The following is a 26,227-nucleotide window of genomic DNA, read 5'->3' as shown; positions in this document are numbered from 1 at the left end:
CGGCGGGAACATGGCGCGCGGGAGCGGTGCGCGCGCCTAGCTGGCGGGACCGTTAGCTGAAGGCGAACGCAGCCCGGGCCCTCGCGGCGATGGAGCAGTCGCTGCCGCCGGCACCTGAGGCGACCCTGGGGTCGACTCCAGCTCGGAGCCGCAGGCGCCGAGAGCCCGAGTCTCCGCCGGCGCCCGCGCCGGTGAGTGCGTGAGGGGCGCGGGCCGGGAGACTTTCTTTGTGAAACTCCTTCGGTGCGAGCCGGGCCGGGCCTCAGCGACTCACGAGAGTCCGCGAGGCGGAAGTCGCCTGGCCGTCCGGGTTCGAACCCTGCGGAGGGCCTCTCCTGGGCGCGACCCGGCCGGGCGCCCGCCGGTCTCCGTTTCCGCGGGAGTGTGTGGGAGCGCGCGGGTGGGGTGGGGGGGCGGTATTCAGTCGGCGCCTAACGCCCGGGGCCCCGCCCCTGGAGGGCGGCCCCGGCCCCGCAGAGCTGAGATGCGGGTGGCTGGCGGACAGGTGTGGGCTGCCCCGGAGCCTCAGGTGGGGCCGGGCGGGAGTAAGCTCTCGGTGCCCTGCAGGCAGCAAGGCGGTGGGTCGGGTGTCTCTCCACTGCGAGGTGCCTGGCAGCTTTCCGGCCCACCCTGGCGTCGGGTTTTGGGGGGGATTTGTCTAGGTGAAGAATGGGTGCTGAGTAAAACGGATTTTGCAGGTGGGGCTCCTGCCCTGTTCTGTGGGCTGCTCCTGAGGACTGGGCCACTGCCACCCCCTTCCCCCAGCTACCCAGGGCATAGCAATAATTGGGGAGCACAAGAAAAATAAGACACCCGACAACCCATCCAACTGGGGTTCAGACTGGCAAAGCAGGTTTTGGGTTAAAATTTTTTTTTTCAATGTTAATTTATTAGTTTATTTTGGTGCGAATACTGGGATTGAACGCTGGGCTTCATGCTCTACATGAGCATTTTCCCTCAAGCTGGCACTCTACCTCTTGAACTACACATCTCTAACTTCTGGTTCTTTGGTGGTTCATTGGAGATGAGAGTCTCACCGACTTTTCTTCCCAGGGCTGGCTTTGAACCTCCATCCTCAGATCTCAGCCTTCTGAGACCTGCTGTGCATATACCACCCGGCTTGGTTTCTGCTAGACCGGATGATGTTTAGTAAATAATTATAGGAAAACTAAATGATGAGGTAGTTTGCAGAACAAGAGACTCTGAGAAACTTTGAGGAACTTCTTGAGATTAATATCTTGCCCAGCTTCACTCTGTATGTGATTTTTTTCTTAGCTCCTAATTGAACTTTTGTGACAGTTTCTCATGCCTTCTTTCCAGTGTGTTCCAGTTTAAAGCTGGGACTAGTTGGCTAGTATAAAGATCAACACTGTATACCATAGCTATGTTAAAATTAAATCCCAAATTAGAAAATGCTTCTTTATTTGTCTTCATTTGGGAAAACTGGGCTCAAAAGATTTTGTTACTTTTCAGAGGTAAACAGTTACAATTTCCATCAAAGCAAATCTGAATTGTTGTTTATTCAGGAAAGTTGGCAATTTGCTAAAACCTGAATATTTGCAGTTTTTATGTAATACTTGGAAATTAGATTTATATTTAGTTGGGAGTCAATGCTTGATATTTCTCATTTTTTTCTTCTTCAGTAGAGTTGTTCACTGAACAAGTTGTTCGGTTCATTTGTTCTATATGCTAGTGTAGAAAGACTCTTGGAGGGCTGGGAAGGTGGCTCAGTGGTAGAGCGCTTGCCTTGCATGCCTGAGGCCCTGGGTTTGATTCCTCAGCACCACATAAGCAAAAACGAAAAAGCCGGAAGTGGCGCTGTGGCTCAAGTGGTAGAGCGCTAGCCTTGAGCTGAAGAGCTGAGGGACAGTGCCCAGGCCCAGAGTTCAGGCCCCATGACCAGACCCCCCCCCCCCCAAAAAAAAAAAAAAAAGACTCTTGGAGTAGAGACTGTATCTGAATAAGAAAAATGGAAAACTTAGGTGATGTCATATCGATATGTTGTTTTGTCTTTTAAGAAACTGGTTTTAGAAAGCTTTATTGAGTTACAGTGTACATAAAATTAACCCCTTTAGCGTAAAAAGTTTTGTGGTTTGTAATGTATTCATTATCATTGTCTACTTTTAAGGCATTTGTGTCACCCCATAGGAAATCCCTTACCCTTAGAAGCCATTCCTTATTCTCCTTTCTATTTCTATGAATTTAGCTATTCTAAACATTTTGTAAAATGAACTCATAATTTTTTTTTGGTGATTGACTTCTTTCTCTTAGCACAGTACTTTTTTATTGCTGAATAATATTCTTTTGAATGGATATACAGATCTTGTTTATCTATCCTAATGTTAATAGGGTTTCTCCCCAGTTTAGGGCTATTTTAGGTAATGAATCCCATTAACATTTGTGTATAAGTTTTAATGTGGAACTGGATTTTCCTGGGTATATTCGTAGGGGTCTCTAGTTTTTTTTTTGTTGTTGTTGTTGGTCATGGGACCTGAACTCTGGACTGGGTGCTGTCCCTCAGCTAGCACTCTACCACTTGAGCCACAGCGCCACTTCCAGGCTTTTTCTGCTTATGTGGTGCTGAGGAATCGAACCCAGGGCCTCAGGCATGCAAGGCAAGCGCTCTACCACTGAGCCACCTTCCCAGCCCCTCTAGTTTTTCTTTTTCTTTTTTTTTGCCAGTCCTTGGCTTGAACTCAGGGCCTGGGCACTGTCCCTGTGCTTCTCTTTTTGCTCAAAGCTAGCACTCTACCACTTGAGCCACAGCACCCTTCTTGCTTTTTCTATTTATGTGGTACTGAGGCTTCATGTATGCTAGGTAAGCACTCTACCACTAAACCATATTCCCAGCCTAGTTCTTTTTTTGAGGAATTGCCAACCTTTTATTTTTTTGGTAGTGTTGTGGCTTAAAGTCAGGGTCTGGGAGCTGTCCCTGAGCTTTTGTGCTTTAGGCTATCGCTCAACCACTTTGAGCTATAGTTCTACTAGTTTTCTGGTGGTTTATTTTAGATCAAGAATCTCACAGACTTGCCTGCCCAGGCTGCCTTTGAATTGTGATCTTTAGATCTCAGTCTTCTGAGTAGCTAAGATTACTGGCATGAACCACCAGCGCCAGGCACAAATATTTTCTGTTCTGAGTTGTATTTTCAGTTTTGTTTGATAATGTCTTTTAATGCATAGCAGTTTTTAATTTAACTTCAATGAAGACCAGTTTATCTCTTTTTTTCTTTGTTGCTCTCTTCTTTGGGTATCGTATCTGAGTTTATTGCCAACTTTAGGATCATGAAGATTTACTCCTGTGTTTTCTCCTTTTTTGGGGTGAGGGGCAGGGAAATACTATATTTTTTTGTGGTGTTATGGTTTAATGCAGGACCTTGCACTCACTTCATTTGCTTGTTTGCTTGCTCCCTCTACTGGTGCTCTCCCACTTGAGCTATACCTCCAGCCTTCTTTTTGTTGGTCATTTTAGGGACACAGTCTCTTGGATTTTCCTTCCTGGACTAGCTTTGAACCATGATCCTTGGGATCTCAATCTTCTGAGTAGCTGGGGTTACAGGTGAAAGCCCCTTGTGCCTGGCTAGTACTGGGGTTTGAACTCAGGGACTTTTGCTTGCTAGGCAGGTATTCTGCTTCTGAGTCACACCTCCAGCCTGAGTTTTATGCTTTTAGTCCTAAATTAAGGTTGCTGATTCCTTTTGAACTAGTTTTTGTGTATGGTGTTAGTCTTCCAAAACTTGTTCTTTTGCATGAGGATATCTAGTTTTCCTAGCAGTCAAAAAGACTGACTGTTCTTTCTTGCATTTAGTGGTCTTCACACTCTTACTGAAAATAAATTGACCATATATGGGATTTTATTTTTGGACTCTGAATTCTATCCTGTTGATATGCATGCATAGATGTCTTTCTGTCTACCTATCTAGCTAGCTATCTGTATCTGCCTTCATACAAGTACTGCATCATTTGTAGCTTTGTAATAGATTTTTTTCTTTTTGGTGCTGGTATTGAGATTTGAAATTAGGGCCTTGTGCTTTTTTTTTTTTTTTTTTTTTTGCTTATAGCTACCACTTGAGTCACACCTCTTCTGGTTTTTTGCTGTCTAAAAGAATTTATCAGATACGTCTGCCTGGATTGGCTTCAAACCTTGATCCTCAATATCAGCCTCCAGAGTAGCTGCGTGAACTGCCGACTCCAGCCTGTAATAGATTCTGAAATGAAGTGTAGTTCCTCTAACAGTTAATTTCAAGACTGGCTATTCTATTTGTTTTCTTTTGGCGGTGGCAGTCGTGGGCCTGAATTCTGGGCCTGGGTGCTGTCCCTCAGCTCTTCAGCTCAAGGTTAGCGCTCTACCACTTGAGCCACAGCTCCACTTCCGGATTTTTTTTTCTGCTTATATGGTGCTGAGGAATCGAACCCAGTGCCTCATGCATGCAAAGCAAGCGCTCTACCACTGAGCCACCATCCCAGCCCTAAGACTGGCTATTCAAAGTCCTTTATTTTTTCACATGGTTTTTAACATCAGTCTGTCAATTTTTGCAAAAACAACTGATTTTTATGGTGATTGCCTTAGATTCATTCTTTTAATTATGTTTGGTAAAAGTCTTGAATTTGAGTATTTTGATATTAGTATGCATGGGGCTACTTTTAAAAATTATTATTATTATTTTGTCCATCATGGGGCCTGAACTCTGGGCCTGGGCACTGTCCCTGTGCTCTTCAGCTCGAGAGCACACTACCTCTTGAGCCACAGTGCCACTTCTGGTTTTCTAGTGGTTTATTGGAGATCAGAGTCTCATGGACTTTTCTGCCTGGGCTGGCTTTGAACCATGATCCTCAGATCTTAGCCTCCTGAGTAGCTAGGATTACAGGCGTGAGCCACTGGTGCCCAGCTTACTTTTTAAATTTTTGTGCTGTACATTTTTTTTTTTTTTTTGTCAGTTGTGGGGCCTGAATGCTGGGCTTGGACACTGTTCTTCAGCTCTTCAGCTCAAGGCTAGCGCTCTACCACTGGAGCCACAGTGCCACTTCCAGCTTTTTCTGCTTATGTGGTGTTGAGGAATTGAACCCAGGACCTCATGCATGCAAGGCAAGCACTCTACCACTGAGCTACCTTCCCAGCTCTGTGCTGTACATTGTTAGAAATGTAAGTTTACTTTTGCATATATATGTATTTTAACTTTATCATTTAGTGATTTATTTCAATTTTCTGTTTCTAATCCTCTCTTCAAAATTGATAAGCAGTCTAAATTTGGACTAGGAAGAGAGAGGTTCTAGGTTTCTGTGGCTCAGCTACTTTCTAGTTGTATGAACTCTGATGTAACTTATCTATTATGAGTCTCAGTTTGTCATCTGGAGAGGAGAGTAAAGCAGTGGCCTTCATCCAAAAGAATTGTTAAGGTGCTGGGAAGATGGCTCAGTGGTAGAGTGCTTGCCTTGCATGCCTGAGACCCTGGGTTCCATTCCTCAGTACCACATAAGCAGAAAAAGCCAGAAGTGGTGCTGTGGCTAACGTGATAGAGTGCTAGCCTTGAGCTGAAGAGCTCAGGGACAGCACCCAGGCCCAGAGTTCAGGTACCATGATGGACCCCCGTCCCCCCCCACACACAAAAGAATTGTTAAGTAAAACAATCCACTTTAAATTTAGTTAGCACAGTGCTTTGCACATGGCAGGGACTTGATATTTGTTGATCTTCTTTTCATAATTAACTTTAGTTAAAAACATGCAAGAAAGTAAACTCCAGATAACCAAAGTAAACACAAAAGTCCAATCCCCTTAAAGCCCCATACTATCCCCTCCCTCACAAAACCCCCACAACTGCAAAAGAGACAAACCACAAAGAGAGCTCACAAACCTCTTCTTGTCCCCACCACTTTGCTCTACATAACCTGGTGAGTACTTAAGGAATGATAGAAGAAGGCAAAGTCTATATACCATGTAGTGTACCTCCACATCACTTATTGTACAGGAGGTCTGACATTCTAGTCATAGGATTGTTAAAAACAATAACAAAGTGAGCTACTCATTTTTACCCCATAATTAGTGTGCTGTTCTCTGCCACTTTTTTAAAAAAAGGTGAAGCAACCTTTTTTTTTTTTTTTCAAGTAAACTCAATGACTACAATGATTACTTCTTTTGATTACTACTAATTTTTAATAACTCAGGAAGTATAATGATTGAATTTAAACCAAGAAGCTTTTATTTTGTTTGTTTGTTTTTGGTTGGTCATGGGGCCTGAACTCTGGGCCTGGGCGCTGTCCCTCAGCTCTTCAGCTCATGGCTAGCACTCTACCACTTGAGCTACAAGCCACTTCCCGGCTTTTTCTGCTTATGTGTTGCTGAAGAATTGAACCCAGGGCCTCATGCATGTGAGGCAAACACTCTACCCCTGAACCACCTTCCCAGCCCAGAGAAGCTTTTATTTTGATACCTTTTAAGTAGCTAAGGTGTATTGTAACTTTGTAAGGGAAGAAACCACAGACACAATAGTCTACTTGCAACATACCTTGTTCATTGAATGCAAATTCGTTATGAGCCAAGGAAAATATTTACTCTGTAACATAAAATTGGAATAAACAACCACTAAATGAAGTTAAAATAAATGCAAAAGTAAACTTACATATTTACTATGTAAATACTGTTTTAGCAATAAAAGTTCCTCCCAATCAAAATGCTAAGTAAATTTATAACCTACACTTTTCTTTTTGTCGTTTTTGCTCATTTATCTATCTTTGAGAGGGTAAGGGAAGGCAAAGGTGAACAAATGAAGTAGTGGTACATACTAGACACTGTTGAAAATGAACTATACAACTTATGGGTGGGGATAGAAAGGAAAAACTGGGAGGGAGCAAGGGAAGGGGTGACATTGTCCAAAAAAAATTTACTATTTGGGCTAGGAAGGTGGCTCAGTGGTAGAGTGCTTGCCTTGCATGCATGAGGCCCTGGGTTCGATTCCTCAGCACTATGTAAGCAGAAAAAGCCTGAAGTAGCCTTCTGGCTCTAGTAGTAGAATACTAGCCTTGAGGGACAGTGCCCAGGCCTGGAGTTCAGGCCCCACTACTAAAAAAAAAAAAAAATGTACTCATTACCTGACTTATGTAACTGTGACCCCTCTGTACATCACTTTTATAATAGCAATAAAAAATGTAATAAAAAATAAAAAATTGTAACCTGTAAGTACACAGTCCATACAAGAAATTGAGAAATGAAAAAAATTCCTTTTAAAATATCAAAATGTATTTTTACTTTAAAATTTTATTTTTTATTAAAACAACACATGAGTGTTGTATAAAATTCAAAAATATAAGAAGAAAAAGCCTGCAGAAATTGGGTGGGGGATGGGGAGAGGATAGGATGGGAAGGGGAAGCAAAGAGGAGGCTACAATGCTTGATAAGAAATGTACTCATTATCTTACCCTGCAATTGTAACCCCTCTGTACAGTATTTTCACACACACACAAAAAAAAAGCCTGCAGAATATCAAGTGCTGGTGGCTCACACCTGTAATTCTATCTTCTTAGCAGTCTGAGATCAGAGGATTATGATTCAAAGCTAGTTCATGAGATTTTTTTTTTTGTTGTTGTTGTTGTTTGGTTGTGGTGCTTGAACTCTGGGCTGGGCCTGAGCACTGTCCCTCAGATCTTCAGCTCAAGGCTAGCTCTCTACCACTTGAGCTACAGTGCCACTTCTGGTTTTCTGGTGGTTTATTGGAGATGAGTCTCATGGACTTTCCTGCCGGGGCTGGCTTTGAACCTGGATCCTCAGATCTCAGCCTCCTGAGTAGCTAGGATTACAGGTGTGAGCCACTGGCACCTGGCTTCCATGAAATTTTTATCTCCAACTATCAAAAAAGCTGGAAGTGGAGCTGTAGCTCAAGTGTTAGTGTGCTATCCATGAGTGATAAAGCTTAGTGATAGAGCCCAGGTCCTGACTTCAAGCCCTAGGACCAGCAACACACACACACACACACAGCTCCCACAAACCCATCTCATACCAATGCTCAGTGATTACTATTAGTGCCTCATTACATACCCTTCTGGATTTTTTCTGTGCACCTTTTTTTTCCTGGTTGGTTGTGAGGCTTGAACTCTGGGCCTGGGCACTGTCCCTCAGCTCTTCAGCTCAAGGCTAGCGCTCTACCTCTTGAGCCACAGCATCACTTCCAATGCACCTTTTTTTTTTTTTTTTTAGCAGTATTTATGTACATAAAAATGTATATCAGCCTTTTAACCAAAATAAGATCAACCTATACAAAGTTATTAATGTCAAATGTGTAGAATTAAGTTCTGGCAAATAAGTATATTCAGTTGTATAATGGCAGCACAGTCAGTAGAAATGACAGGCCATTCTGTCATTTACAGCACTGCCCCATTGAATGTGACCCATTCATAAACTTATAGTGGTTTCCAGTTTGGGGCAATTATGAATAGAGGTGCTGTGAACATTCACATACAAATCTTTGTGTTGTGTGTTTTCTCTTATTGCTAAGGGTTGATACTTAACAGTGGGATTGCTTGTCTGTCTAGTAAACATATATAGATACTGTTTTGAAATAAATTTTTAAAAATTTGCCCTTTCTCTCTCTTAAGTACATTTTATTCTCAATACATGTCCAGACAATACTCAATTTTTTCTACTTAACCCCAAAATGTTCTCCTTCCCTTTCTTCTCTTCCCTCCTTCCCTCTTTCCCTTCCTAAATCTCTTTTAGTTTGGCACTGGGGCTTAAAATCAGGATCTTGGCCCTGTCCTTTAGCTTTTTTGCTCAAGGCTAATTCTCTATCACTTGGGCCATGTTCCACTTCTTGTCTTCCGATAGTTAATTGAAATAAAATTCTTAAGGACTTTCCCGCCAAGGCTGGCTTCAAACTGCAATCCTTAGATCTCAGCCTCCTGAGTAACTAGGATTACAGGTGTGAACCACCAATGCCTGTTATTTTTCTTTTTCTTTTTTTCTGGTTCTGGGGCCTGCACTCTGGGCCTGGGCGCTGTCTCTCAGCTCTTCAGCTCAAGGCTAGCGCTCTACCACTTGCCACAGTGCCACTTTTGGCTTTTTCTGCTTATCTGGTGCTGAGGAATCAAACCCAGGGCCTCATGCATGCAAGGCAAGTGCTCTACCACTGAGCCACCTTCCCAGCCCTTATTTTATTTTTTCTTTAAAAAAAGTGCTTTAAAGGTGTTGAGTTTATCTAAATCAGTATCTATTCCAGGTCCATGCCTTAATTAATGTCCAAGTCTTTCTTAATCTGGGGTGCAGAGACGAGATCAGCTGTCCTGCAGAATTCTCTATCTTTGACCTAGGCAAAATTTGAGACCCTCATCTCAAAACAACCAGAGCAAAAAGGACCAAAAGCATAGCTTAAGCTGTAAAGTATCTGCCTAGCAAGATTGAATCCTGAGTTCAAACCTCAGTACTGCCAAATAAGACAGTGTGATAATGGCAAAAGGATATTATATGGATCAATAGAATTGAGAGGACCACTCATTTGCTAGGCAAGTGCTCTGCTGTTTGGCTACGTTCTCAGCTTTTTTGCCTTATTTATTTATTTTTTCCTGGTCGTGGGGCTTGAACTCTGCGCCTGAGCCCTGTCCCTGTGCTCTTCAGCTCAAGGCAAGCACTCTACCGCTTGAGCCACTGCGTCACTTCCCGTTTTCTAGTGGTTTATTGGAGATAAGAGTCTCACGGACTTTCCTGCCCAGGCTGGCTTTGAACTGTGATCCTCAGATCTCAGCCTCCCGAGTAGCTAGGATTACAGGCGTGAGCCACCGGCGACTGGCTTGCCTTAGTTATTTTTCATGCCATGTCTCACTTTTTTTTTTTTTTTTGGCCTGGGCTGGTCTTGATGGCAGGTGCCTCCAGTATCTTGGAATTATAGATGAGAACCATCTAACACTCAAACTAGCTTTTTCCCAGACAGGTCTGGGAATGAGTTCTTCCCAATGTCTGCCTCCCAAGTAGCTGGGCATGAGCTACAAGGGCATGAGCCCCTCTCCTCCCCTGCCCTCCCCTTCCCTCTTCTCCTTTCCCCTCCCTATCTTTCCTTTTGCCCTCTTTCCCTCCGCTCCTCTTTCCCTTCCCTTTCCCTCTCCCCTCCCTTTCCCCTCCCCCTCTTCTCCCTTTTCCCATTCTCCTTCCCTGTTTCCCTTCCCATCTTCTTCCTTTCTCCATTTTCTGTTTCCTCCTCCTCTTCCCTTTCCCTTTTCTTCCCTTTACCCCTTTCCCTCTCCTTCCCTTCACCCTTCCCTTCCATCTTCCCCTCCCCCATTTTCCCTTTCTCCTTCCCCTTTTCCCTTCCCTTCCCCTCCTCTTTCCCCTTTCCTTCCCTTCCTCTCCCTTTCTCATTCCCTTCCCTTCCCTTTTCTCTCCTCCTTCCTCTGTCCCTTTCTCCTTCCCCCTTCCCTTTTCCCCTTCCTCCTTCCTCCTTCTCTCTTCCAGTCCTGAGCCCTTTTGCCAGTCCTTGGCATTTAATTCAGGGCCTGGGGGCTGTCCTTGAGCTTCTTTTTGCTCAAGGCTACTACTTGAGCCACAGCTCCACTTCCAGCTTTTTTTTGTTAGTTTCTTGCCCAGGCTAGCTTTCAGCCATGATCCTCAGATCTCAGTCTTCTGAGTTGCTAGGATTATAGGCTCAAGCCACTGGCACCCATCTATTTTCTTTTTTCTTTTTTTTGTCGGTCGTGGGGCCTGAACTCTGAGTCTGGGCGCTGTCCCTCAGCTCTTCAGCTCATGGCTAGCACTCTACCACTTGAGCCACAGCACCACTTCTGCTTATGTGGTGCTGAGGAATTGAACCCAGGGCCTCATGCACGCAAGGCAAACAGTCTACCACTGAGCCATCTTCCCAACCCCTATTTTCTTTTTTCTAACAGCTTCAGTGTTTGAACTTAAGGTTTTGTGTTTGGTAGGCAGACCTATTATCACTTGAGCAAGGCCTTTAGCCCTTTTTGTTTTGAATAGGGTCTCATGCTTATGCCTGGGCAAACCTGGACTCTGATCTGGATTATAGCTGGGATGAAGTTGTACATCACTGTGTTCTACTTTTATTGTTTGACATGGATGGCTTACAAACTGTTCTAGGCTAGCCTGAAACTATGATCTTCCTGATTTCTGCCTCTTGAGTAGAATTACAGGCATGAGCCTCTGTACCTGGCCTCAACTGGTTTTAAATTAAGATATGGGTTGGGTATCATCTGAAGTGCTCAGGACCAGAAGTACTTTTCAGACCAGAAGTACTTTTCAGACTTTGGAAATTTGATTGGATTAGACACAGATCACAGACCTAGTCCCTTTTATTGTATTCATAATAGATATCTTGGAGATGGGAACCCAAGTCTAAACAGTGGAATTTATTTTATTTATTTCTTTGTCAGCCATGAGGTTTGAACTCTGGGCCTGGGCCCTGACCCTGAGCTCTTCAGCTCAAGGCCAACACTCTACTACTTGTGCCACATCTCCACTTCTGGTTTTTTAAAAAAAAAATTTTTTTTTTTTGTGTCCGGTCGTGGGGCCTGAACTCTGGGCCTGGGCACTGTCCCTCAGCTCTTCAGCTCAAGGATAGCACTCTACCACTAAAGCCACAGCACCACTTCCAGCTTTTTTCTTTTTGCTTATGTGGTGCTGAGGAATCGAACCCAGGGCCTCAAGCATGCAAGGCAAGCGCTCTACCACTGAGCCACCTTCCCAGCCCATCCACTTCCAGTTTTTGAGTGGTTAATTGGAGATAAGCATCTCACAGGGACTTTTCTGCCCAGGCTGTTTTCAAACTATGATCCTCAGATCTCACTCTCCTGAGAAGCTAGGATTACAGGTATGAGCCACCAGCAGCCACCAGCACCTGGCTTAAACAGCGGAATTTATGTTTCATATATAGCTTATATACATAGCCTGAAGGTTTCTTTTCTTTTTTGTTGTGCTAGTGATTGAATACAGGGCTTTGTTTATGTGAGGCAAAGGCTCTACCAATAACTACATCCCTAGCCCTGAAGGTAATTTTAAAAGCATTTTTTTGGGGCTGGGAAGATGACTCAGTGGTAGAGTACTTGCCTTGCATGCATGAGGCCCTGGGTTCGATTCCTCAGCACCACATAAGCAAAAAAGCTGGAAGTGGCGCTGTGGCTCCAGTGGTAGAGCGCTAGCCTTGAGCTGAAGAGCTGAGGGACAGTCCCAGGCCCAGAGTTCAGGCCCCATGACTGGTGGGGGGGCAAAAAAAAAGCATTTTTTTTGTGTGTATTGTGACTGTGATTTGTTATATGAAGTCAGGTGTGTAAGTTTCCACTTGTAGAGTCCTAGTGTTTCTCAAAAAGTTTCAGATTTTGAGTCTGGGGCATGGATAAATGTGGTAGACTTGCCTACGTAGAAAGCAAAGACCCCAAGTTCAAACTGTACTACCATAAGAAAACAGTTAAGGATTTTGGAGCATGTCAGACTTCAAATTGTGTGTGTGTGAATATGTGTGCGTGTGTGCATATGTCTATGTGTACACAAGTAATGTGGCTTGAATTGAGAGCTTCACACTCTCGCTTGTTCATATCCGTTGTTCTACCATTTGAACAACTTCTCCATCTCCATCTGACATTTTGCTGGTTAATTAACACTGGAATCTCTTGGACTTTTCTGCCTATGCTGGCTTTGAAGTACAATCCTTCAGCTCTCAGCCTCCTGAGTAGTTAGGATTACAGGAGGCTCAACATTCAGAGCCAGCCCAGGCAGACAAATCTGAGAGACACATCTCCAATTAACCAGCAAAAAGCCTGAACTGGAGGCACTTAAATCAATAGAAATAGTAGTTTATAGAATAAATTGTGTATATCAATAGACTTTAGATTTAAGACAGTAGTGAAGGTAGCTTTTTCTTTTCTCCCTTTTTTAGTGTAGAAGATTATTTCATCGACTTTACTTTGCTTTTTGTTGCCAGGTTGGATGTTTTTAGCAGAGACTGGAAAAATCCCTCCAATTTGGAAATTTTATTTTTTTCATAATGCTACAAGTTCAGAAATAAAAAATTAAAAAAAAACATGTAAACAAATGGTGCTTAATAAAATTTGCATGTCAAAGGTTTCTTTAAATTTACAGAGAATTGCTTATTATGGTATTGTAGCTGTCAAAAGTAGTCAAAAGCATAGATTCTAGACAGTCTGATGCCTGGTTTAGTCTAAGACATTCAAGAGCTATATGGCATGTTGGACTATTTATTTACCTTTTCTGCACCTTATTGTCCATCTGGAAGTGGGAGTGCTACAGTTATCTACTTCACAGAGTTGTTGTGAGTATTAAGTGCACTTATTCACATATACGGTTGTAAGTAGTTTCAGGCAGGAAGGAAGGACTAAACCTATATTAGGTGAGGTGGTGGTGTTATTACTGTTCAAACAGCAGAAGATGCTTAAATTTTAGATACAGATTGAGACAGACTTGTAGATTCTTGTTTTTTCTTTTCCTTTTTGGTACTGTGTTGGAATCTAGGATATCTCACTTGATAGGCGAGCACTTTTGCTACACATTCCAGCCTGACTTGTAGATTATTAAACAGATAGTTTTGTGTGATGGTAGAACAGAAAATATTTTACTAAATTGTTGTCCATATGCATCCTGTTTATTTAGATCTGTGATTCTAGGACTAAGACTCAGCCAGTCTGTGTCCTGTTGCACATGGGGAATTGAAGGTACAGAAGAGGAGCAAGGGACTTGCCTCTTCTAGTCAGTTCGTTGTTCCTATGAGTGCTGCCCTAATGCCACTTCTTCATTCCAGCAGCAGCAGTTCCTTCCTGTAACAATTTGGATCCAAGAACCACTTACATCAAGCTCTCTTCAGAGACAACTAACACCAGCCAGCCAGCACTCTGCATAGAGGTCCCGGTCCCAGGCCCAGTGGGTCTCTCCTTGGAAACCAGAGACCCTAACACCAGCTGAGCACTGCTTTCCCAGAAGGCTGGGTGTGGGTTCCCTGAGCCTCTACTCCAAGCTTTTGTTGGCCTTGCCTTTGATGCTGTAGCTGCTTCCTGCATTCTCTGTGTCTTTGATTTCATACTTTCTCTTAACATTTTTTTCCCTCTACCTTTAGGCCTGTACTCAAAAATTTCAAACTCAGTTAACAAAACCTTGTATTAAATTCTCTGTTCAAATAACTGGTGTAGTTTCTGTCTTCTGACCGAATCCTGACTGTTAGAGAGAAGTGATAATGACTAGATGTCAGTATGGTTCACTTAAGAGCTTAGTATTACCTTCTCCTTTTTGTGTGTGTGTGTTGGTCATGGGGCTTGAACTCGGCCTGGGCGTTCTCTCTGAGCTCTTCAGTTCAAGGCTAGCACTCTACCACTTGAGCCACAGTTCCACTTCTGGTTTTCTGAGTGGTTTATTAGAGATAAGAGTCACTGATTTTCCTGCCTGGGCTGGCTTTGAACTTTGTTCCTAAGATCTCAGCCTCCTGAGTAGCTAGATTACAGACATGAGCCACCAGCACCCAGCAGTATTACCTTCTTTTCAGGGCAATTTTAAGATGACATGCTATATAAGAAATAATATCCTAATATATATCCTAAATAATTTAATAAAGTATCTCATGATTATGGGCATATAAGTGCTATAAATTTCTTTTTTTAGTTTCTTTAAGAATTTTTTTATTGTCATTATAAAGGTGATATACAGAGATGTTACAGTTACCTGTCAGGTAAAGAATACATTTCTTTTTGGACATTATCTCCCCTTCCCTCACACTCTCCCAGTTTTTCCCTCCCATATTTGCTTTAGATTTAATGATGGTAAAGTGGTTGAATCACACAGTTATAGAAAATCTGTACCAAGATTATGTTTTTGTTGTTATTGTTTAGCAGTATTGGGAGTTTTGTCCTTCCTAAGATAACCTGTAAACCGATCCACACCTCCATCCCTTTTTTTTAAAATTTTGTTGTAAAGGTGATATGCAGAGGGGTTACAGTTACCTAAGTCAGGTAGTGAGTGCATTTCCTTTTGAACAGTGTCACTCCTTCCTTCATTCTTTCCCAGTTTTTCCCCGCCTGTCTTCCCTCCCCATAAATTTGTTTGTTTTTGGTCCAGTCGTGGGGCCTGTACTCTGGGCCTAGATGCTGTCCCTCAGCTCTTCAGCTCAAGGCTAGCGCTCTACCACTTGAGCCACAGTGCCACTTCTGGTTTTTTCTTTTTTGCTTATGTGGTGCTGAGGAATCGAACCCACAGACTCATGCATGCAAGGCAAATGCTCTACCACTGAGCCACCTTCCTAGACCGTTCTCCCCCCAATAAATTGGTATAGTTCATTTCCAACATAGTGTCTAGTGGATTTCCCTGCTGAATTGGTTCACCCTTTGTCCTACTATTTCTGTGTTTTCCTTTCCCCTCCCCAAGTCAAATAAACTTAAGACAAAAGGTACAGAAATAAAAAACAGTGACAGAAAGGAATAAACCAAAGAAAAAAGGAAAGAAGAAAAGTAAAAAAACATAAACAGTATAATAAAAAACCTCTTCCATTTCTTGAAGTTCATTTTGATAAATACCATCTTATGTGATCTTATGCACATAGCTATTTAGCCCTTGTGATCATCTCCTAGGAATATCCTCCTTTGTTCTCATTGTGTGAATATTTAGATTGCTTTTTAATTAGTCATGTCCATGTGTTATTACTTGTCTCTTACTGTCCATTGAGTTTACTTATAGATTTATAAGCACATTCTAGATATTACAAGTAAGGGAAACCATGCAACCTATGTTTCTTTGGGTTTGGCTTACTTCACTTAGCATAATTATTTCCAAGTATTTCCTTTTCCTTACAAATAGGGCAATGTCATTCTTTCTGATGGAAGCATAGAATTCCATCGTGTGTGTGTGTGTGTGTGTGTGTGTGTATACATATATATATATATATATATATATATATATATATATATATATATATATATACACCATATATATTTTTAAATCCATTTGTTTACTGAGGGGCATCTGGGTTGATTCTATATCTTGGCTATGGTAAACAGTGCTGCAATAACATGATTGTGCTGGTCAGCCCTGATTTTTGAGGTAGGGTCTTGCTTCATTTTTTTTTCTTTTGTCCTAGGCTTGAACTCAGGGCCTGGGCACTGTACTTGAGCTCTTAAGCTCAAGGTTAGTGCTCTACCACTTTGAGCCACAGTACCACTTTCAGTTTTCTGGTGATTAGTTGGAGATAAGAGTCTCTTGGACTTTCCTGCCTGGGCTGGCTTTGAACCTCTCTCTTTTTTTTCTACCGAAGCTGGCCTTAAACTGCAGTGATGGTAATTTCAGCCTCCCAAGTAGTTACAAGTGTCTGGCTACTAAGATTATTTTTCAAATCTAAAGTAATAGTATACTGTTATCTGAAAGCATAAGAAGCATGTTTATTGGATTTGTATTTTTCACATATAGGTGAGGATAAATATACTGAAAGAATTAAGATTCAGAGATAGTAATACACTAGAAAGATATGAGAACATAAAGATGGTCTGTGTTTTAGAGTATAGAGACAATGCATATTTTTTTTTCTTTTTCTTTTTTTTTTTGGGTCCAGTCGTGGGGCCTGAACTCTGGGCCTGGGCGCTGTCCTTCAGCTCTTCAGCTCAAGGGTAGTACGCTACTTCTTGAGCCACAGTGCCACTTCCAGAATTTTGAACTTTTATACTTACATCTAGATTTTCCTCTTCTGGATGCTGGGGAATATAGAGAGAATTATGTCTGCATTAATTATGTATATCTGAATTCCTGCTGTTGAGTGTTCTGTGTTCATTTCTAACACCATTTCCTGTTAATTATCTCATATGGCTTATTTTGATAATATTTAGTTCAATTAAAGACAGATTCTTGGGCTGGGAAGGTGGCTCAGTGGTAGAGTGCTGAGTGCTTGTCTCACATGCATGAGTCCTTGGATTCGATTCCTTAGCACCACATAAGCAGAAAAAGCCAGAAGTGGCGCTGTGGCTCAATAGTAGAGCACTAGCCTTGAGCTGAAGAGCTGAGGGACAGCGCCCAGGCCCATGACTGACAATAAATAAATAAGAATAAAGACAGCTTCTTTTTGTCTTTATTCTAGTGTACTTAGCTTCGTGACTGTTAGGGGAAGTTCTGAAGGACAAAAAATGGACCCAAAAGATTAATGGAAACTGAGTTGTTTGGGATACTTGTACATCCTTCTGTTCTGTCTGACCCTATGAGGTTTGCATGTTTCCATCATCTTTGAGCTATTTTATAGACTTGTATATTACCGATTAACTAATAGCAACACAACTAATTCTTGTCTACAGATGTGCAAAGAATTCTTTCTAGATGGAGAGACAGCTGATTTTCCTTTTTTCCTTCTGAGAAAAAGCTGGTTTTTCATCTATTTAAAATTTATCTTCAATATTCCTGATTGCTTATAGATATATGGTTCTTTGAATTCTCTCTGAACTTGTAATATTTTACTCATAATTAATGAACTAAATAAAACCTTTGATTTACATTCATTTGATGTTGGTACGAGAGGCATAATTTACTTGATTTTTTTTTTTTTTTTTGGCTGGTCATAGGGTTTGAACTCTGGGCCTGGGCACTGTCCCTGAGCTCTTCATCTTAAGACAAGCACTTTAACACTTGAGCGACATCACCATTTCTGGTTTTCTGATGGTTAGTTCAAGATAAGAGTCTCACAGACTTTGCTGCTCAGGCTGGCTTTGAACTGCGATCCTCAGATCTCAGCTCCCTGAGTAGCTAGGATTACAGGCATGAGCTGGTGCCAGCTTTACTTGATATTTTTATGTTTATGTGTGTGAGTGTGTGTGTACTTTTTACTGGGTCCAGGGTTTGAACTCAGGGCCTTCCATTTACTTGGCCGGTATACTACCCTCAGAGACACACTTTTAGCCCAGCTTTTTGCTAGGTATTTTGCAGATGGAGTCTCATGAACCTTCCTACTTTGAAGCTGAATCCTCAGGTGTCAGCCTCCTGAGTAGCTAGGATTACAAGCATGAGCCACTGGTGCCTGGCTTTAGATTAATAAAGGGCCACATGTGGTAGTACATGCCTGTAGTCCAGTGACTCAGGAAGCAGACAGAGAGGACCACAATTTGAGGCCAGCCTGGAAATAAGTTAATGATACCCTATTTTAACAAATAAACTGGGCATGGTGGCTCACAATTTTAATCCCTTTGCAGGATATAGGTTGGAGGATCATTATCTGAGGCTAGCTGATACAAAAAGGCATGAGACCCTACCTGAAACACAACTAAAGATAAAAGAGCCAAGGTGAAGTTCAACTGGTAGCCTAGCAAACCTCAATATGGTTCCCCAGGGTTTTGTTTTTTTTTTAAAGATAAATGAATTCCAAGAAACTAAGAAAAAAGCTGAACAAATTAAGGAAGAAAATGCAGTACACGAATGAGAAATTCAACAGAAATAGATTTTATCTGTAAAAGAACCAAACGGAAATGTTGGAAATGAAAATTTTGCTAAGGGGCTGGGAATGTGGCTTGGTGGTAGAGTGCTTGCCTAGCAGACATGAAGCTTTGGGTTCAATTCCTCACACCACATAAACAGAAAGAGCTAGGGGAGGGGGAGGGGTGGAAGATGGGAAGGGATGGGAAGGGGAAACAAAGGAGGAGGCAACAATGCTTGATAAGAAATACACTCATTACCTTGCCCATGTAATTGTAACCCTCTGTACGATATTTTCATAATTAAAAAAAAAAAGAGCTGGGAGTGGCGCTGTGGCATAAATGATAGAGCGCTAGCCTTTTTTTGGGGGGAAGGGGGTCCAGTTGTGGGGCCTGAACTCTGGGCCTGGGCGCTGTCCCTCAGCTTTTCAGCTCAAGGCTAGCGCTCTACCACTCTTGAGCCACAGCACCACTTCCGGCTTTTTTCTTTTTGCTTATGTGGTGCTGAGGAATCGAACCCAGGGCCTCATGCATGCAAGGCAGGCGCTCTACCACTGAGCCACCTTCCCAGCCCCTGGAGCACTAGCCTTGAGCAAAAGAAGCTCAGGGACAGTGCTCAGGCCCTGAATTCAAACCCTAAGACTGGCAAAAAAAGAAATAAGAACAAGAAGAGAAAAGTTTAATAAGTAAAAGCTGACTAGAAAACCTCACCAATAGATCAGGAGAAAGGAGAATGTTAGGACTTAATAACAAGATAAGAACATTCAGAAAATAATGAAGAGAAAAAGCAATTAAGAGCCGAGCATGTATGACCCTCTGAGACATGATTAAAAGACCAAACTTAAGTGTTTTTGGTATATAAGAAGGCATCAATGGGGCTGGGAAGGTGGCTCAGTGGTAGAGTGCTTGCCTTGCATGCATGAGGCCCTGGGTTCCATTCCTCAGCAACACATAAGTGGAAAAAGCCGGAAGTGGGGCTTAGGCTCAAGTGGTAGAGCGTTGGTCTACAGCTGAAGAACTGGGGGACAGTGCCCAGGCCCAGAGTTCAGGCCTCACAACTGACAAAAAAAAAAAGGCAGCACCAAGACACCAAGACATAGACTAAAGGTATAAGATTTTTTTTTTTTCATTGAAAAAATAGCAGAAGGGTTGGGAAGGTGGTTCAGTGGTTGAGTGCTTGTCTCGCATGTATGAGGCCCTGGATTCGATTCCTCAGTGCCTCATAAACCGAAAAAGCCAAAAGTGGTCCTGTGGCTCAAGTGGTAGAGTGCTAACCTTAAGTGAAAAGCTGAGGGACAGCTCTTAGGCCCAGAGTTCAAGATCCATGACCAACCAAAAAAGAAAAGAAAAAAGAAAAAGAAAAAAATAGCAGAAAATAGTCGGGAGCTGGTGGCTCACACCTGTAATCCTAGCCTCTCAGGAGGCTGAGATCTGAGGATCATGGTTCAAAGCCAGCCTGAGCAGGAAGGTCTATGAGACTCTTATCTCCAGTTAACCACCAGAAAACCAGAAGTGACGCTGTGGCTCAAGTGGTAGAGCGTTCTCCTTGAGCTGAAGAGCTGAGGGATAGCGCCCAGGCCCAGAGTTCAAGCCCCACGACCAACCAAAAAAAGAAAAAAAGCAGAAAATATCCAACATTGTGGGAAAATATGAACATCCAGGAACAGGTGCATTTAGGTCCTAAACACACATGACCATAAAACCTATCATATTGTAGTTAAAATGACAAGAATACAGAACAAAGAAAGAGTATTGAAAGTAATGAAGGAGAAGTTCCATGTAATTTACAAAGGCAAACCTCTCAAGTAGATGTAATAAGTTGAGGAATGTACAGAATGATGAATTTCAAGCTCTGAAGGAAAATAGCTGCCAACCTCAATTGCTATATCCAGCAAAGATCCTTCAGAATTAGAGGAAATATAAAGAACTTCCAAAATAATCCTAAACTAAAAAAATTCATGAACACTATACAGCATTGCATAAAATATTTAAAAAAAAGAAGAGTAGTTGCTGTGCGCTGGTGGCTCATGCCTGAAATCCTAGCTACTCAGGAGGCTGAGATCTGAGGATTGAGGTTCAAAGCCGCCCAGGTAGGAATGTCTGTGAGACTCTTATCTCCAACTAATCACCAGAAAACTGGAAGTGGCACTGTGGCTCAAGTGGTAGAGTGCTACTCTTGAGCAAAACAGCTCAGGAACAGGTCCAGGTTCTGAGTTCAAGTTCCACAACCACCACCAACAACAACAAAAAACAAAAAACAGCTGAGGCAGAAAAGTCTTTGAGGCTCTATCCCTAACGAACCAACAAAAGGCCAGTTTTGAGGTCCTTGGTTCAAGCACTGGTAGTAGTGCACACACCACACACACACATACATGCTCACGCACGTGCAGGAACACCCACATACCTTCCCACCATAATATTTACTGTACATATGTAAGGTGACTTGAGGGAATGCATGGGGTTGGGTCAGATGGAGAATGATGGAATATATACTGTACTCAAAAACTGACATGTTGAATTGAAACCCCTTTGTACTATTACTTAAAGATAATTTAAAAAAATGAAACACAGGGCTGGGAAGGTGGCTCAGTGGTAGAGCGCTTGCCTTGCATGCATGAGGCCCTGGGTTCGATTCCTCAGCACCACATGAGCAGAAAGAAAAAAGCCGGAAGTGGCATTGAGGCTCAAGTGGTAGGGCGCTAGTCTTGAGCTGAAGAGCTGAGGGACAGCGCCCATGCCCAGAGTTCAGGCCCATGACCCGACCCCCCCCCCCCCAAAAAAAAAAGAAACACCTAGGAGATTAGTAAACTACATCTGAGTTTGTCTGTGGTAGCATTTCCAGAGACAGTACATCATGAGGGTTCTGATGTTATGAGTGGATTAATCCCTTGATGGGTTCATAAAAGGATAGCATTAAGAAAGTGTGTGCATGTGTGTGTAGGGGGGAGGAGGCGGCTGTAAGTAGGAGGAAGCAGGTCACTGGGATATATCCTTGGGTGTAATATCTTGTCTTGGCTTTTTCCTGATGCCCTACCCCCACCTCCTTTCTGGTTCTTATCTACCATGTGAACTCTGCTCTGCCATGCTTTCCCTGACATAACAGACTGACACCTCTGAGCCAAAATAAATCTTTCCTTTAGTAAGTTGTTTCTGTCAGGCGTTCTGTCATAGCAATGAGAAAAGTAACTCCTACAGATAGAATGATATTTCAAGCAAATGAAACCTGGAAACAAGAGTGACTATGCTCTGACAAATTATCAAGCCAAAAGTAGAAGAGACACTGTTCCTTTTATGTATTAATACAAGGAACAATAAATAAAGATAATGATTATAAATTATAAATAGTGGCACACCTAATTTCTTTCTTTCTTTTTTTTTTTTATTTGTGGGTTGTGGGGCTTGAACTCTTGTCCTGGGCGCTGTCCCTGAATTCTTCAGCTCAAGGTTAAAGCTCTATCACTTGAGCCACTGCACCACTTCCAGTTTTCTGGTAGTTAATTGGAGATAAGAGTCTCACAGACTTTCTTGTCCGGGCTGGCTTTGAACGGCCATCCTCAGATCTCAGCCTCCTGAGTAGATAGGATTACAGGGGTGAGCCACAAGTGCCTGGCAACACATTCCTTCCTTCCTTCCTTCCTTCCTTCCTTCCTTCCTTCCTTCCTTCCTTCCTTCCTCCTTTCTTTCTCTTTCTTTCTTTTCCTTTTCCTTCCTTCCTTCCTTTCTTTCTTTCCCTCCCTCCCTCCCTCCCTCTCTCCCTCTCTCCTTCTCTCTCTCTTTTTCTTTCTTTCTCTCTTTCTCTCTCTCTTTCTTTCTCTCTCTCTCTTTCTCTCTTTCTCTCTCTCTCCTTCCTTCCTTCCTTCTTTCTTTCTTTCCTTCTTTCTTTCTTCCTTTCTTTCTCTCTCTTTCTTTCTTTCTTTCTCTCTTTCTTTCTTTCTCTCTTTCTCTCTTTCTCTCTTTCTTTTCTTTCTTTCTTTCTTTCTTTCTTTCTTTCTTTCTTTCTTTCTTTCTTTCTTTCTTTCTTTCTTTCTTTCTCTCTTTCTTTCTTTCTTTCTCTTTCGTTGTGAGGCTTGAACTTTGGGGCTGGGTGCTGCCCCTGAGCTCAAGATTAGTGCTCTACCACTAGAGCCACAGTGCCACTTCTGGTTTTCTGGGAGTTTGTTAGAGATAAGAGGCTCCCAGGTGGGGCTGGGAAGGTGGCTCAGTGGTAGAGCACTTGCCTTGCATGCCTGAGGCCCTGGGTTCGATTCCTCAGCACCACATAAACAAAAAGAAAAAAGCCAGAAGTGGTGCTGTGGCTCAAGTGGTAGAGCACTAGCCTTGAGCTGATAGAGCTGAGGGACAGTGCCCAGGCCCAGAGTTCAGGCCCCATGACTGGACCCAAAAAAAAAAAAAAAGAGAGAAAGTTTAAGAAAATAAAAGTACTCTATAGTCTTATATTAACATGCTAAAAACATTAATTCTATATTCTTCTATTATTTGTTGGATCAGACTCATAATAACATAGTTGAGATCATGCCTTTTCTTTTCTTTTCTTTTCTTTCATTTTTCGGTCATGGAGCCTGAACTCTGGGACTGGGTACTATCCCTCAGCTCTTCAGCTCAAGGTTAGTGCTCTACCACTTGAGCCACAGTGCTACATCCGGCTTTTTCTGCTTATGTGGTGCTGAGGAATTGAACCTAGGGCCTAATGCATGCAAGGCAAGCGCTCTACCACTGAGCCACCTTCCCAGCCCCAAACTTTATTTTTATTTTTTTGTCGGTCATGGGGCTTGAACTCTGGGCCTGAACGCTGTCCCTCAGCTCTTCAGCTCAAGGCTTGCACTCTACCACTTGAGCCACAGCTCCACTTTCAGTTTTCTGAGTGGTTTATTGGAGATAAGAGTCTCACTTTCCTGTCCAGGCTGGCTTTGAACTAGGTCCTCAGATCTCAGCCTCCTGAGTAGCTAGGATTACAGGTGTGAGCCACGGGTGCTTGGCTTTATTTACAGGCATGAGCCACAGGTGCCCGGCTCTATTTTTATTTTTTTTTTGTTGGTTATGAGGCTTGATTGAGCCACAGCTCCACTTCTGGTTTTTTTGGTGGTTTATTGGAGATAAGAGTCTCATGGACTTTCCTGTCCAGGCTATCTTTAAACCGTGATCCTCAGTAGCTAGGATTATGGGTGTGAGCCACTGGCACCTGGCCCTAGTATAATTTTAAATGGCAAAAAAACTTGTTTTGCACTCATTCTCTTTGTAAGTCAACAACTATGTACGTGTATAAATATGAATGTATATAAGTATCACACATACATATACCTATGTGTATTCAAGGCATGGTTGAATGCATTGGATGTTGTCTGCTTCAAGGAAGATTTATTGTCTTTCAGCCCATAGTCAACTATAAGGACATGAGAAGAAGGTCTGTGTTCTGCTGGGGTTCACATAAGACACTTGTCTGGGTGCTAGGAATGTGGCTTAGTAGTAGAGTGCTTGCCTAGCATGCATGAAGCCCTGGGTTCTATTCCTCAGTACCACATAAACTGAAAAAGCTGGAAGTGTCACTGTGGCTCAAGTGGTAGAGTACTAGCCTTGAGCACAGAGAGGCTCAGGGACAGTGTCCAGGCCCTGAGTTCATCTCCAGGACTAGCAAAAGAAAAGAAACTTGTCTGGGTGATCTGAATTTTGTTTAACAATGTTTCTTTCTTTGTAGGTTCCTCTCTTTGGTGTTAAGACTGTTGGTCAGAGAAGCCCTGATGAACCAGTACTGAGCAAAGCTGAATTTGTTGAGAAAGTTCGGCAGAGTAACCAGGCCTGTCATGATGGGGATTTCCACACAGCTATTGTTCTTTACAATGAAGCTCTGGCTGTTGACCCTCAAAACTGCATCTTGTACAGCAATCGGTCTGCAGCCTACATGAAAATCCAGCAGTATGACCAGGCACTGGATGATGCCATCAAAGCCCGACTCCTCAACCCCAAGTGGCCGAAGGTAGCAGTTTTATTACATTAGAGTCTCGTGCTGATACTGTATTTTAACATAACATCTTATTGATTCAGTGTGGTTATTAGATAATCAGCTTCATCAAAATGCACAGTGCCTTCACTGGACTTCACTTGACTTAAATTCTAGTACCCAGGAGTTGGAGGGAGTAGGTTCGTAAATTCAAAGCCAACCTTGGCTGCATAGCCAAATCAGGACAGCTTGAGATATATGTGTAATATGTGTGTGTTTGTATGTATATATATTCACACTTACAAATACACACATTTATATACATGAATATATATACACATATATATATGTATATACATACACATATACAGATATATATTAAGACTTTGCCTTAAAACCAAACAAAACAAAAGCCAGAAATCTAATAAAAAGCTTTTTTTTTATAATAAAGCTTATCTCATATAATCAATGTAATTGCATTTCTATATCCCAGAATTCCTGGCAGTGGAGCGCACTGCAGAATTCTTTTTTTTTTTGTCGGTAGTGGGGCTTGAACTCTGGGACTGGGCGCTATCCCTCAGCTCTTCAGCTCAAGGCGAGCACTGTACCACTTGAGCTACAACACCACTTCCTACAGAATTCTTTATCCAGTACAGTTCACTGCAGAGATTATTTACTTTCATGAGTATATTACTGATGGGAATTGTGGCTCAAGGTCACTGCTGTGCATCATCAAACAGTATCCTATGACAGATCACTAGTCTCTGACAGTAACAAAATTCAGAATCTGAAGAATGTTTCTACTGAGTACATATCACTCTTTTTTTTTTTTTGGGGGGGGGGATCTGATCGTGGGGCCTGAACTCTGGACCTGGGTGCTGTCCCTCAGCTCTTCAGCTCAAGGTTAGCACTCTACCACTTGAGCCACAGCGCCACTTCCAGCTTTTTTTCTTTTTGCTTATGTGGTGCTGAGGAATCGAACCCAGGGCCTCATGCATGCAAGACAAGCACTCTACCACTGAGCCACCTTCCCAGCCCTAGTACATATCACTCTTAAACCAACAGAAAGTTGAAAGTCATTACATGGAACCCTCATAATTCTGGGACCATCTGTGCTGTTTGAGTCTATGGGGCTCTTAATTGGTTCTCTATTTTCTTTTCTTTTCTTTTTTTATTTTTTTGTCAGTTGTAGAGGCTGAACTCTGGGCCTGGGCGCTGTCCCGCAGCTCCATAAAAGTTAAACTGACTAATATTGTCAATATTATTATATCTCATATATTATTTCCAAAATATTTAGAATTATTTGTTTGAAATTGGATTCAGATAAAGACAAACTTCTTTTAATTAGGCTTCCTTTTATTTTCCTTTGAGTCTACCTGTACTTGTTAATGTTTAGGTCTCCTATAGCTTTGCTTTTTTTTTTTTTTTTTCTTTTTTGTCAGTTATGGGGGTTGAACTCTGGGCCTGGGTGCTGTCCCTCAGCTCTTCAAGCTCAAGGCGCGCACTCTACCACTTGAGCCACAGAGCCATTTCCAGTTTTCTGAGTGGTTTATTGGAGATAAGAGTCTCACGAACTTTCCTGCCTGGACTGGCTTCGAACTGGGATCCTCAGATCTGAGCCTCCTAAGTAGTTAGGATTACAGGCGTGAGCTATTGGCACCTGGCTAGCTTTGTTAAATTTATTCAAAAATATACTTTCATTGGGCACCGGTGGTACCCAGTAAATAAAATATTTAAATATAAAAATATTTTTGTACTTTATGTCATGTGACTGTTAAATTAACTTTTGAATTCTACTAATTTTTTTCTTTACAAATTCCTTAGGATTTTCTATGCATGTGATCATTTTGACAGAAAGTAACCACAATTCTATTCTTTTCTTTCTTTTGCTTGTTTTCAGAATGGTATTTAATCAGTGCTAATGTAATT

The 26,227-nt window shown here is 42.4% G+C and overlaps 1 protein-coding gene across 1 annotated transcript; it reads left to right on the top strand.

Annotated features, from left to right (window-relative positions):
* LOC122097171 (tetratricopeptide repeat protein 28-like) lies at nucleotides 1-24,355 on the top strand. The gene is made up of 2 exons (XM_042667662.1): nucleotides 1-191; nucleotides 24,056-24,355. The coding sequence occupies exons 1-2, from the start codon at nucleotides 90-92 to the stop codon at nucleotides 24,353-24,355; spliced, it is 402 nt and encodes a 133-aa protein (XP_042523596.1). The 5' UTR covers nucleotides 1-89.
* The last annotated feature ends 1,872 nt before the right edge of the window (nucleotides 24,356-26,227 follow it).

Source organism: Dipodomys spectabilis, unplaced genomic scaffold (assembly GCF_019054845.1).
Source record: "Dipodomys spectabilis isolate Male_0828 unplaced genomic scaffold, ASM1905484v1 ptg000416l, whole genome shotgun sequence".
NCBI lineage: Eukaryota > Metazoa > Chordata > Mammalia > Rodentia > Heteromyidae > Dipodomys > Dipodomys spectabilis.
This window is presented reverse-complemented; position numbering and strand designations above follow the sequence as displayed.